Source organism: Protopterus annectens, chromosome 13.part0 (assembly GCF_019279795.1).
Source record: "Protopterus annectens isolate FY-2018-M chromosome 13.part0, PAN1.0, whole genome shotgun sequence".
Classification (NCBI taxonomy): Eukaryota; Metazoa; Chordata; order Ceratodontiformes; family Protopteridae; genus Protopterus; species Protopterus annectens.
The window spans coordinates 1,276,116,480-1,276,129,860 of record NC_056747.1 but is presented as its reverse complement, the minus strand read 5'-3'; the positions used below and the strand labels follow the sequence as shown (position 1 = coordinate 1,276,129,860).

General features: G+C 45.0%; 1 protein-coding gene across 2 annotated transcripts in view; it reads right to left on the bottom strand.

Annotated features, from left to right (window-relative positions):
• Positions 1-13,381, bottom strand: part of PCGF2 (polycomb group ring finger 2) — a 718,202-nt gene that overhangs the window by 348,783 nt on the left and 356,038 nt on the right. For both annotated transcript variants that reach the window (XM_044055286.1, XM_044055287.1), the window contains one exon: positions 991-1,087. In XM_044055286.1, the coding sequence (XP_043911221.1) occupies positions 991-1,087 (97 nt within the window). The remainder of the gene's footprint in view (positions 1-990; positions 1,088-13,381) is intronic.

The following is a 13,381-nucleotide window of genomic DNA, read 5'->3' as shown; positions in this document are numbered from 1 at the left end:
TTATTACCAAAACAATCAGACTTTGCAACATTAACCCAAAACCTTATTTCTCTTCTCCTTCCAGAGCAGGGAAATACTTGTTTGTTATCTAGGCAGAAGGCTGATCTAAAGGACATTTTATGGCCATGATCTACACCATAACAGTTAAAACTGCATATTCCTGTACTTTAGGTATACATTACAGCAATGACATATTGCTTAAAACATTCAGTAAAGGCACACGATGAAAGTTAAACAGAGAAAGAGAAAATAAACAAGATAGTCAGCAAAGTGCTTCATAAATGGCAAATAAATCAAACAACTAGTGTAAAACATCCCCATGACACCTGTGAAGCATCGATTATGCTACATTTTGATAGCAGCATACCATCATCTTAACGATAAATCTGCTATGTGGCAGTAGATAAGCAGGCATACAGTAAAGGGGGACAGAGAAGGACTGGAAGTGGGGCGAGTAGGTTAATGACGGAAGAAGGAAGTGAAGTAGAACTGAAACAAGTGCAAAAGTAAACGAGGGGGTAACAAAGGGAAGAGAATGGCAAGGTAGGGCAGTAAATCAAAGGGAAGAGAATGGCAAGGTAGGGCAGTAAATCAAAGGGAAGAGAATGGCAAGGTAGGGCAGTAAATCAAAGGGAAGAGAATGGCAAGGTAGGGCAGTAAATCAAAGGGAAGAGAATGGCAAGGTAGGGCAGTAAATCAAAGGGAAGAGAATGGCAAGGTAGGGCAGTAAATCAAAGGGAAGAGAATGGCAAGGTAGGGCAGTAAATGAGATACCAGTAAGAGCAGCCGGCTTGCCTAATTAGAATAAGAGGGAAAGAAGAAAAAAATGTCTTTTGCTTTGCACCTTTGCATCAGGCTCTTGCAACCCCTCCAGCATAGAACTTTGCCGGTGAAATCACTTGTTAAGACTGTCTATGACTTAGGCATATCTCTGCTGTACATACTAATCTCGGTCTCCCAAAAGGCTGTGAGCAAAAAATGAGTACTAACCGGATACTGAGCAGTGGCCTTGTTTTATGCACTTGGACATCACACATGGGACAGAATTTGTTGCTTTCCAGGTAATGTACGATGCAGGTTTTACAAACTAGGAGGAAAAAAGAAATTAATGAAAGGTTAGAAAACAATTAATGCACAGCTGTGGCATATATATTTACCGTTTTACGTCTTTCATGGCCCTACTTTTTTCTGTATACTTACAGTAGCATTTACTATCAAGTGAAGTCTTCTAGTCTGAGGCATGCATGAGAAACTTTGCAGTTATCAGAACATTTATATGGGCATCAAATCCAAAAGCAAACAAGCAAGACCTTTATGAGTTGGACTATGAACTTATCCATGGACATCGCCTCAGTGCAATGTTCTCAAAAATACACTCAGAACTTGAATGTGAAAAGTACCAGAGTAATAACTTTGCAGCAGGACAACACTCACATTTTTTAAATTACTGGATCCCATTGTAAATTACTTTAAACATACCGTGTAGAAGTATTTATTTTTAGTTCAGAAACAACCACCAGAAAATATGCTCTGTGGTTAAACTAATTTTCAAAAGTAACCCAGGAAATACAAGAACATATAAAAAAGGTAAAAATAAACTAGTAGTATAAATACTTTAAAATGTGTAAACAATGGTACTAACCTCACAGATGTACAAGGATGCCCTTATTACAGTGCACCATTACCTTGTACCAAGCATACATAAAACTACTACCAGGTGTAAACACACTGTCTAGGATAAGATAAAACACTGCACTAGAAAAACAGTTTCAGCTCAAATGATCCATCCTGTTGGAGTTAACTTAATTTAGCTTCTGGGCTGTGCCTAACCTTCTGTAGGTACTCAGACATGAACCCTGCTGTCTCTGGCAGTTACACTGTTAAACTACTGAGAGTTAAGATAGGAACAAAACTTATTTCTAGTTTTTCACTAATGTGCTTACCAGCCCTAAAAAAACTCCGCCTCCTATGAGAATACAACTGCATGCCTATGCCAAAAGAGGAGCTTTGAGAGGCAGTGCCTTCCCACCACCTGCAACTTGGTTCACATCAGAAATGTTCAACTTCAGTCAGCTGTTGAGCTACAGTGGTGTACAAACAAGCCACTGCTGCTGCAATCTTTACCCCGAAGTGTGTTTTAATTAGACCCCCACAGACATCAAAAAATAAAAGTTATGTACTTAGCATAACTCAGTATGTGTGTTGTCCATTTTCATTCTTCCTCACTGATGGGCCTCGGATCCAATATCGGATCTGACTCAGCCGCTTCTTCCAGACTTAAGCTCGGAGTCTCAAGCTCCTCCCTCTTCCCATAATACATCACACCTTCTCTAACTCCCCAGATCGAGTTTACTGCCCTATAGTTCAACAGGTTACAGCAATAATACAGAAAATAGAAAGGAATTGAGGCTCAAACCCAGAACCTAAGGGTTCTAAATTTCTTCCAAGTACTTCTAGAAGGCACCAGGACAGGGGATGACTGGGAGGGACGTGAGGAAGAATGAAAATGGACAACACAGACACCTAGTTATGATACGTGCGTAACTTTTAAATCTGATGCTGTCCTCTTCATTCTTCCTCACTGATGGGTCAGAGTCCCCAGCTACGTAACTCCCGGGCTAAAGCACGGGCGAGCCAAAGGATGCCCTGCTCCTAGAAATAATACCCAGTTTATGACAGACAAAGGTGTGAGTCTTAGACCAGATGGCTGCAGCACAATGTCATGAGGCAATGTGGATTACTGTGCTCTTCAACCTGCTGGCTTACTCTAGCAACTTCAGGATAAGAGAAAGAAGAGGGTAAACATAAAGGAGATCCAGGGACTAACCGTGAACCAGAGCATCCCTCAGTAATTCCCCCTTTAGGGGTATCTGAGCATAACACTTGCTGCACTTGAAGTTCTGGGGAAAGGCAAAGAAGTCACAACAAGGTTGGCCTCAATGGTTGAAAATCTTGTTTGCTACTGACTGATTGAGGGACCAGTCTTGAGGAGTCAGAATAGATCTGCTGAGTCTGTCTGCTATGACGTTGGTTTTCCCCGGAATGCGTGCTACAGCGAGAAAGTGGTCTGAAGATATTGCCCATTCCCAAACTCTCATGGCCTCCCTGCACAATGGGTGCAAACGTGTTCCTCCTTGTTTGCTGATGTACTAGAATAATGACGTATTGTGCAATCATCCCAAGAGGGAGAATGTCCTGAAAGGCTTGCAACATTAGAAGGACTGCTCTCATCTCTAGGACACTGACATTCACATTGGTCTCAATGGATGACCACATACCTTGAACTACCTTACCTCGGTAATGCCCCACCACTCACACTGGGAAGCCATTGTGGTCACTGTGGCTATTGGGGTGGGGAGAGAAAAGGATCTGCTTAGAAATAGGTTGTCTGGCTGCATCTACCACTACAAATAATTCCTGCATATCGAAGACAGTTTTATGGGAATGGACAATGTTTGGTAGAGAATGGAGCACTGAAAGTACAGTTTTGTACCTACCATAAATGTAGATGTCCGATAGGTATGCATCTGCAGTCATAACATATGGGTTGTCCTGCCTCAGGCAGCCCTTCGGTCGGCCGGATTCCAAAGTCTGGGTCTGGCCTGGGCTGATGTCGCACTTTCCCCGACGTCATAACTACTGGGGTATAAAGGCATCAGCCGACGCCATTTTCCTCAGTGTTTCTTGCCCCAGATGTCAGGTGCCCACTAGGAAGGCTAAATTTGGATAAATATTGAATGTTCCAAACAGTAGCAAAAAATATATATATACATATATACAAACAAACAAACAAATACACCATAACAGATTCCCCCAGCTAGCTGAAAGAGGGGTAAGCACCCTAGGAATACCACAGAGGGGAAGGAGGGTGGGTAATCCTGACTGCAGATGCATACCTATCGGACATCTACATTTATGGTAGGTACAAAACTGTACTATGTCCTTCAAGGATGCATCTGCAGTCATAACATATGGGTAGAATACCATAGCCAAACTGGGGGAGGAGGTACTAAGATAAGGATGGTGTAGTTAAGATCCCCTGTAAAACTGCAGTTGCAAAGCCTGCTCGGGATCTGGAGTATAAAGGTAGATTATAATGCTTGGCAAATGTATGCACGGAGCTCCAAGTAGCAGCTTCTAAAATGTCCTTGGTAGCCACCCCTCATAGGAAAGCTGTAGTGGTGGCTGTGGCCCTTGTGGAATGAGGCCTGATATGTTCAGGAGCTGTCTTTCCATGAAAAGAGTAGCAAAGCTTAATGCAATTCCCTATCCATTTTGAAATTGTCTGCTTGGAAATTGCTTTTCCTTGTACCCCAGTTGCATAGGCTACAAAAAGTTGGTCAGTTTTTCTGCTAGTTTTAGTTCTGTCCAGATAGTAGCGTAGTTGTCTGTGTATATCCAAGGTGTGCAAGAGTTTCTCTCCTTTGTTCTGTGGGTTAGGGAAGAACGTAGGCAAATGAATGGCTTGGTTCAAGGATACCCTGGATACCACCTTTGGCATGAAAGTTGGATTGGTTCTCAGAGACACTCTATCCTGGTGAAAAATAAGGAAAGGCTGCACTGCCATTAATGCCTGTAGCTCGGATACTCTTCTTGCTGAAGTGATTGCCAGAAGGAATACAGTTTTCCAAGATAAAAACTGTAAGTCTGCTGATGCTGCTGGTTCAAAAGGAGGTAGAGTCAATTTTTCCAGCACGAAAGTGAGATCCCATGCAGGTAGAGGGGGTCTCCTTGGAGGTTTAACATTTTTGATCCCTCTCAGAAATTGTCTGAGTAGAGGGTGAGAGAAGATAGGAGGATCCATATTGTATTCTGCTGAAATTGCTGAAGCATGAATCTTAATGGAAGAGTAAGACAGGCCATTGTGGAACAATTCTGCTAAGTATTCTAGGATGTGTGCTAGGTTTGCCACTGTGACATCTGTGCCCTTTGATGTGCTCCAAATGAGGAATCTCTTCCATTTAGCTGAGTATGTCTTCCTTGTGGAGGGTCTGCGAGCCTCCAGGATAATGTCCTTGACCCTCTGAGATAAGACAGTTTGGTTTGGTTTTAAGCAATTTTCCAGGCAGTTAGTTGCAGAGTTTTCAAGTTTGGATGCAGGGTCTTGAAATTGTTCTGCGTTAGAAGAAGAGGCCATAGGGGTAGAGGCCATGAGTTCACCTGAGACATGCTTTTCAGTAGCGGATACCAGTGTTGTCTTGGCCAGTCCGGAGCTATTAGTATCACCTTTGGCTGTTCCTCCCTGATCTTCAGTAGAACCATGTACATCAATGGGAGAGGTGGGAATGCATACACTATTAGGGCATTCCAGCTGAAAGAGAGAGAGTCCACCCTCCTGGCTTGTGGGTGGTATTTCCTTGAGCAGAATTTCTTCAGATGGTGGTTGAGTGGGGAGGCGAACAGATCTATCTCTGGCATTCCCCATTTCTTTGTTATGAGTTTGAAGATGTCTGGATGCAGCATCCATTCATGAGCATCCGTGGTAGTCCTGCTTAAGCTGTCTGCTAGTGAATTCTCTTTTCCTGGTACAAATATGGCATGCAGATGGATATTGAGATTCAGGCCTAGGTCCCACAGATCCACTGCCATTGGGCATAGAGGGTAGGAATGTGTGCCTCCCTGTTTGTTTATGTACCACATGACCATGGTGTTGTCTGTCCTTATCAGCAGATGTCCTTGCTGGAGGAATGGTTTGAATGCCTCGATTGCATGCTTCACTGCCAGCATCTCCTTTTGGTTTATGTGCAAGTTTAGCTGTCCTTGAGGCCATAGGCCTTGGATACATTTGTCCTCCATGTGTGCTCCCCATCCTAGGTCTGAGGCGTCCGTGGTGATGGTCTGTCTTGGTTTTGGTTTCTTGAAAGGCAACCCTCTGTTGGACTGGCAGGCCTGAGCCCACCACAGGAATTCCTTTTGAAGGCATGGAATGATTGGTATCATGGTTTCTAGACTGTGTCTGTGTTGAGACCATACATTCCTTAGGTACCATTGTAATTTCCTCATATGCAGCCTGGCATGTGGGATCAAGATTATGCAGGATGCCATGAAACCCAGGGCCTGCAGGACCTTCCTTGCAGTAAGCTGAGTTTGTCTTGTCAAAGTCATGAAATAATCTGGAAGTTGTTTTTGTTTTTCTTCTGTGAGAAAAGCCATCTGAGTTAATGTGTCCAGATCCGCACCCAAAAAGGTTATCCTTTGGGATGGCACTAGTCTTGACTTTTGGATGTTGACTGTGTATCCCAAGGCCTGTAGCAGGTGTATGACATAGGCCAAATCCTTTATCAATTTTGTCTTGTTGTCCGCTTGTATTAGGCAGTCGTCCAGGTATGGGTAGATTTGAATTCCCTGAAGTCTGCAGTGTGCAATTACTGATGCCAGGCATTTCGTGAATACTCTGGGTGCAGTAGATAAGCCAAAGGGCAATGCTGAGAATTGATAATACTCTGATCCTGCAAGAAATCTGAGGTGTCTTCTGCAATCTGGTCGGATAGGGACGTGCAGGTATGCCTCTTTGAGATCTAGAGTCACCAGCCAAGACTCCTTGCCCAACATGGGAAGAAGTTGGTGTGGGGTCAGCATTTTGAATTTTGGTACAATGAGATATGTGTTCAGTGCGGACAAGTCGAGAATAGGCCTCCATTGGTTTTCTTTTCTTGGTACAAGGAATAGTCTGGAGTAAAATCCTTGGCCTTGTTCCATAGATGGTACCCTTTCTATAGCTTTCATCTGAAGTAAATTTTTGATTTGTCCTAAAGCCTCTGGCTTCTGATTTGGTGGTAGGTTTGGCATTCTGCTCCTTTTTAGTAAAGTGTGGAAGTGAAACCTGTATCCTTTGTCTATTGTTTGCAATGTCCATGTGTCCTTTGTAATGCAATGCCAGTTTTTTGAGAATAAAGCCAGCTTTCCGCCCAAGGGAGTTTCCAGTTGTTCCCTGGTAGGCGAAATCAGAGTCAAGTCATTGTGTCTGTCCTGTGCTAGTGGTTGTAGTTGCAGCTGTGGCACTACTCCTCTGGTTGGCAGGCTGCCACTGACGGCCCCTATAGGCACCCTTTGATTGACCTCTGCCTCGGGGTCTATTCCTGCCCCTTTGTGCTCTGGAGGTGTCTGGAAAGGACCAATTCTTGGAAGGCCAGTTTCTGCTGAACCTCAGAGGTTGGACCTGTAGAAATTCCTTTACTGTTTGCACAGATTTTGCTTTTTCTTCCACTTTCTTTAGAATCTCCTGTGTAGAGCAGCCAAATAAACTTTGTTTCTCCATTTTAGCATCTAGGAGCTTAGCCTTGACATGGTCTGGCAGGGATTGCTCTTTTAGCCAGGCATGCCTACGAATTACTGCCCCAGTCATAGCTGATCTAAATGAAGCCTCCAGTGCATCATAGCCACATTTTAAGAAATGATTACTGACCTGCTGAGAGTTGTGTACCAAATCCTGAAGGGATTTACGGTCTAAAGGTTCAGGAGAAGAAAGCTTCTTATTCAGCTGATCTAACAAATATTCTTGGTACTGTATCATATGGAATTGACAGTTTAATGCCCTGGCAGAAAGAGTAGCAGATGTATAAACCTTTTTACCACATCTCTCTAATGCTCTAGACTCTCTTTCAGAGGGTAGGGGATTCTTGGCAGTGGCAGCTGCAACACCTTTTGGGCCCTGTGAAATAGTTTCTGGGTCCGCAGCATGGGCTTTGTACAGGTGGAAGTGAGAATCCGGGACCCTGTAATATCGGTCAGGTTTGGCAGGGGCCGGGGGAAGAGAATCAGGTGCAGAACTAACATCATTATACACATCATCAAATACAGTTAGCACTGGTGGTATGGCTAAGGGCCTATGCTGGGGCAAATGTAAAAATGTCCTTAATCTTTTTCTAGAATCAGAAAAATCCTGACCCTGCCATTGAAAGTGTTCCCTCATAGAGTGCAAGGTCTCCCCAAAGGAAAATTCTTCAGGAGGGGAGGCCGAAGGGATAGAATCTTCAGCATCTGAATCCTCATAAGGAGAATAGGCCCCTTTCTGATGGTCTGACAAATCAGATCCATCCGTGGAGTAATCAGAGGAGACAGGTTCAGAGGGTTCAGTCCTAGGCCTTTTGTCTGGTGGAGGTTGGGAGGCCCTGTCTAGGTGAGATTGGGAACCCCTAATCAAGGAGATAAGGTCCTCAGCAAGACTGAGAATCTGAGAACTTGAGGAAGGCCTCTGAGAAGTAGATTTGGCAGGTAAAGCTTTTGAAAGTTTGGCAGCTTTAGCACTGGAGAAGGCCTTAATAGACATAGAAGCTGGGGGCCTAGCTGCCCCACGTGCAGGCATAGAAATGTCCAATGGAATGGTGTCGGACAAATCTTGAGCGCTAGCTTCGGTAGGGATTTCTGAAGCCGACTCAGCCGGGGCCTCTCTGGCCTCGGTTGTCGGAGGTATGGTTTCTGTCGTAGTAAGAACCGAGGGCTCGGTTTCAGCTGAAACCGAGACACTCGCGGTAGACCTAGCCGTGGTTTCAGCCGAAACCGCGGGCCGCGAGTGTCGGTCCTTTTCCTGCATTTTTGGCCAAATGCGAGTCGGAGTCTCCGACGGCATTTTATATGCAAAAGGATCGAAAAATTCTTCTGCAAACTCCGACCGACGTCTAAGAGTGCATCGGTTGAAGGAGGCACAGGCTAAACAAGCTGATACGTCGTGGTCTGGGCCTAAGCAAGGAAGGCAGTAAGAATGGAAATCCTTATGAGGTATTTGTTTCCTACAAGTTAAACAATTATTTACTTTGTCTGACATCGGCTGAGGCAAGAAAGAGTCCCCAACGGGGTACTTAGCTTTTTTCGAAGTCTTCGGTAGCTGAAATCTCTGGATCTGACCGACCGGCACTTGCGAACAACTTCCGCTTCGGGCACCGCACGGCAAGAAAGACTGAGGAAAATGGCGTCTGCTGATGCCTTTATACCCCAAAAGCTCTGACGTCGGGGAAAGTGCGACATCAGCCGAGGCCAGACCCAGACTTTGGAATCCGGCCGACCGAAGGGCTGCCTGAGGCAGGACAACCCTTATGTTATGACTTCAGATGCATCCTTGAAGGACATCGAATGCAATTTCCTCTCCATTTTGAGATTGTCTGTTTGGAAATTGCTCTTCCTTGTACCCCAGTTGCATATGCTACAAAAAGTTGGTCAGTTTTTCTGCTAGACTTAGTTCTGTCCAAATAGTAGCGTAGTTGTCTGTGTATATCCAAGGTGTGCAAAAGTTTTTCCCCTTTGTTCTGTGGGTTAGGGAAGAACATAGGCAAGTGAATAGCTTGGTTCAAGGATACCCTAGACACCACCTTCGGCATGAAAGTAGGATTGGTTCTCAGTGACACTCTATCCTGGTGAAAAATAAGAAAAGGCTGCACTGTCATTAATGCCTGTAACTCAGATACTCTTTTTGCTGAAGTGATTGCCAGAAGGAGTGCAGTTTTCCAAGATAAAAACTGGAGGTCTGCTGAAGCTGCTGGTTCAAAAGGAGGTAGTGTTAGTTTTTCCAGCACAAAATTGAGATCCCATGCAGGTAGGGGGGGGTCTTCTTGGAGGTTTAACATTTTTGATCCCTCTCAAAAATTGTCTGAGAAGAGGGTGTGAGAAGATAGGTGGATCCATATTGTATTCTGCTGAAATTGCTGAAGCATGAATCTTAATGGATGAATAAGACAGGCCATTGTGGAACAATTCTGCTAAGTATTCTAGGATGTGTGCTAGGTTTGCCAGTGTGACATCTGTGCCCTTTGATATGCTCCAAATGAGAAATCTCTTCCATTTAGCTGAGTATGCCTTTCTTGTGGAAGGTCTGCGAGCCTCCAGGATAATGTCCTTCACCCTCTGAGATAAAACGGTGTTGTTGGGCTTTAAGGAATCTTCCAGGCAGTTAGCTGCAGTGTTTTCAAGTTGGGATGCAAGGTCCTGAAATTGTTCTGCGTTAGAAGAAGAGGCCATAGGGGAAGAGACCATGAGTGTGCCTGAGACATGCTTCTCAGTATCGGGTACCAATGCTGCCTTGGCCAGTCCGGAGCTATTAGTATAACTTTTGGCTGTTCCTCCATGATCTTCAGCAGAACCTTGTACATCAATGGGAGAGGTGGAAAAGCATATACTGTTAGGGCATTCCAGCTGAAAGAGAGAGAGTCCACCCTCCAGGCTTGTGGGTGGTATGTCCTTGAGCAGAATTTCTTCAGTTGGTGGTTGACTGGGGAGGCGAAGAGATCTATCTCTGGGATTCCCCATTTCTTTGTTATGAGTTTGAAGATGTCTGGATGCAGCATCCATTCGTGTGCATCCATGGTAGTTCTGCTTAAGCTGTCTGCTAGAGTATTCTCTTTTCCTGGTACGAATTTGGCCTGTAGCTGGATGTTGAGATTCAGGCATAGGTTCCACAGATCCATAGCCATCCGGCATAGAGGGTAGGAATGTGTGCCTCCCTGTTTGTTTATGTACCACATGACAGTGGTGGTGTCTGTCCGTATTAACAGGTGTCCTTGCTGGAGGAAGGGTCTGAATGCCTCGATTGCATGCCTTACTGCCAGCATCTCCTTTTGGTTTATGTGCATGCCTAGCTGCCCTTGAGACCATAGGCCTTGGATACGTTTGTCCTCCATGTGTGCTCCCCATCCTCTGTCTGTGGCGTCCGTGGTGATGGTCTGCCTTGTTTTTGGTTTGTTGAAAGGCAACCCTCTGTTGGACTGACAGGCCTGGGCCCATCAAAGGAATTCCTTTTGAAGGCATGGAATGATTTGTATCATGGTTTCTAGACTGTGACTGTGTTGAGACCATACATTCCTTAGGTACCATTGTAGTTTCCTCATATGCAACCTGGCATGTGGAATTAAAATTATGCAGAATGCCATGTAACCCAGGGCCTGCAGGACTTTCCTTGCAGTAAGCTGAGCTTGTCTTGTCAGAGTCATGAAGTAATTTTCATATTTTTCATATTTATATTTTCATATATTTCAGCATATACGCATCTAGGCTACTGCCCCTGCAAGCCATTTTAAGGCCTAGCCAATCCTCCTGTGAGTCTCAAACCCACTTTTGTGTTTGTAATAACACCAACACCCATTAGGCCACCCTCCCAACTTAATCTGGAATCTGGAAGTTGTTTTTGTTTTTCCTCTGTGAGAAAAGCCATCTGAGTGATTGTGTCCAGATCCGCACCCAAAAAGGTTATCCTTTGGGATGGTACTAGTTTTGACTTTTGGATGTTGACTGTGTATCCCAAGGCTTGTAGCAGGTGTATGGCATATGCCAAGTCCTTTAACAACTTCTTCTTGCTGTCCGCTTGCAGTAGGCAGTCGTCCAGGTATGGATAAATTTGAATTCCCTGAAGTCTGCAGTGTGCAATTACTGATGCCAGGCATTTCGTGAATACTCTGGGCGCAGTAGATAAGCCAAAGGGCAATGCTGAGAATTGATAATGCTCTGATCCTGCAAGAAATCTGAGGTGTCTTCTGCAATCTGGTCGAATAGGGACGTGCAGGTATGCCTCCTTGAGATCTAGAGTCACCAGCCAAGACTCCTTGCCCAACATGGGAAGAAGTTGCTGTAGGGTCAGCATTTTGAATTTTGGCACAACGAGATAAGTGTTCAGTGTGGACAGGTCGAGTATAGGCCTCCATTTGTTTTCTTTTCTTGGCACAAGGAATAGTCTGGAGTAAAATCCTTGGCCTTGTTCTGTAGGTGGTACCCCTTCTATAGCTTTCATCTGAATTAACTTGCTGATTTGTCTTAAAGCCTCTACCTTCTGGTTTGGTGGAAGGTTTGGCATTCCGCCTCTCTTTGGCAAGGAATGGAAGTGAAACCTGTATCCTTTGTCTATTATTTGCAATGTCCATGTTTCCTTTGTAATGCAATGCCAGTTTTTCGAGAATAAAGCCAACTTTCCGCCCAAGTGTGCTTCCAGTTGATCCCTGGTGGGCAGAATCAGAGTCAAGTCATTGGGTCTGTCCTGTAGTAGTGGTAGTAGTTGTAGCTGTTGCACCACTCCTCGGGTTTGCAGGCTGCCACTGACGGCCTCTGTAGGCACCTCTTGATTGACCTCTGCCTCTAGTACGTCTGTTCCTGCCCCTCTGTGCTCTGGAGGTGTCTGGAAAGGACCAATTCTTTGTAGGCCAGTTTCTGCTGAACCTCGGAGGTTGGACCTGCAGGAATTCCTTTACTGTTTGCACAGATTTTGCTTTTTCTTCCACCTTTTTTAGAATCTCCTGTGCAGGGGAGCCAAATAAACTTTGTTTCTCCATTGGAGCATCGAGTAGTTTAGCCTTGACATGGTCTGGCAAAGATTGCTCCTTCAGCCAGGCATGCCTACGAATAACTGCTCCAGTCATAGCTGATCTAAATGAAGCCTCCAGTGCATCATAGCCACATTTTAAGAAATGATTACTGACCTGCTGAGAGTTGTGTACCAAATCCTGAAGGGATTTACGGTCTAACGGTTCAGGAGCAGAAAGCTTTTTATTGAGCTGATCTAACAAAAATTCTTGGTGCTGGATCATATGGAATTGACAGTTTAATGCCCTGGCAGAAAGAGTAGAAGATGTATATACCTTTTTTCCCCATCTCTCTAATGCTCTAGACTCTCCTTCAGAGGGTAGGGGATTCTTAGCAGTAGCAGCTGCAACCCCTTTAGGGCCCTGAGAAATAGTTTCTGGGTCTGCAGCATGGGCTTTGTACAGGTGGAAATGAGAATCCGGGACCCTGTAATATCTGTCAGGTTTGGCAGGGGCCGGGGGAAGAGAATCAGGAGCAGTACTGACATCATTGTACACATCATCAATAACAGTCAGAACAGGAGGTATGGCTAAGGGCCTATGCTGGGGCAAATGTAAAAAGGTCCTTAATCTTTTTCTAGAATCAGAGAAATCCTGACCCTGCCATTGAAAGTGCTCCCTCATGGAGTGTAAAGTCTCCCCAAAGGAAAATTCTTCTGGTGGGGAGGCCGAAGGAATAGAATCTTCTGCATCTGAATCCTCATAAGGCGAGTAGGCCCCTTCCTAATGGTCTGACAAATCAGATCCATCCAAGGAGTAATCTGAGGAGAGAGGTTCAGAGGGATCAGTCCTGTGCCTTTTGTCTGGAGGAGGTTGGGAGGCCCTGTCTGGGTGAGGTTGGGATCCCCTAATTAAGGAAATGAGGTCCTCAGCAAGACTGAGGATCTGAGAACTGGAGGAAGGCCTCTGTGAAGTTGATTTGGTAGGCAAAGTTTTAGAAAGTTTGGCAGCCTTTGCCCTAGAGAAGGCCTTAATAGACATAGAAGCTGGGGGCCTAGCTGCCCCACGTGCAGGAGTAGAAATGTCCAAAGGTATGGTGCCGGACAATTCTTGAGCACTAGCTTCGGTAGGGAGTTCTGAAGCCGACTCGGCCGGGGCCTCTC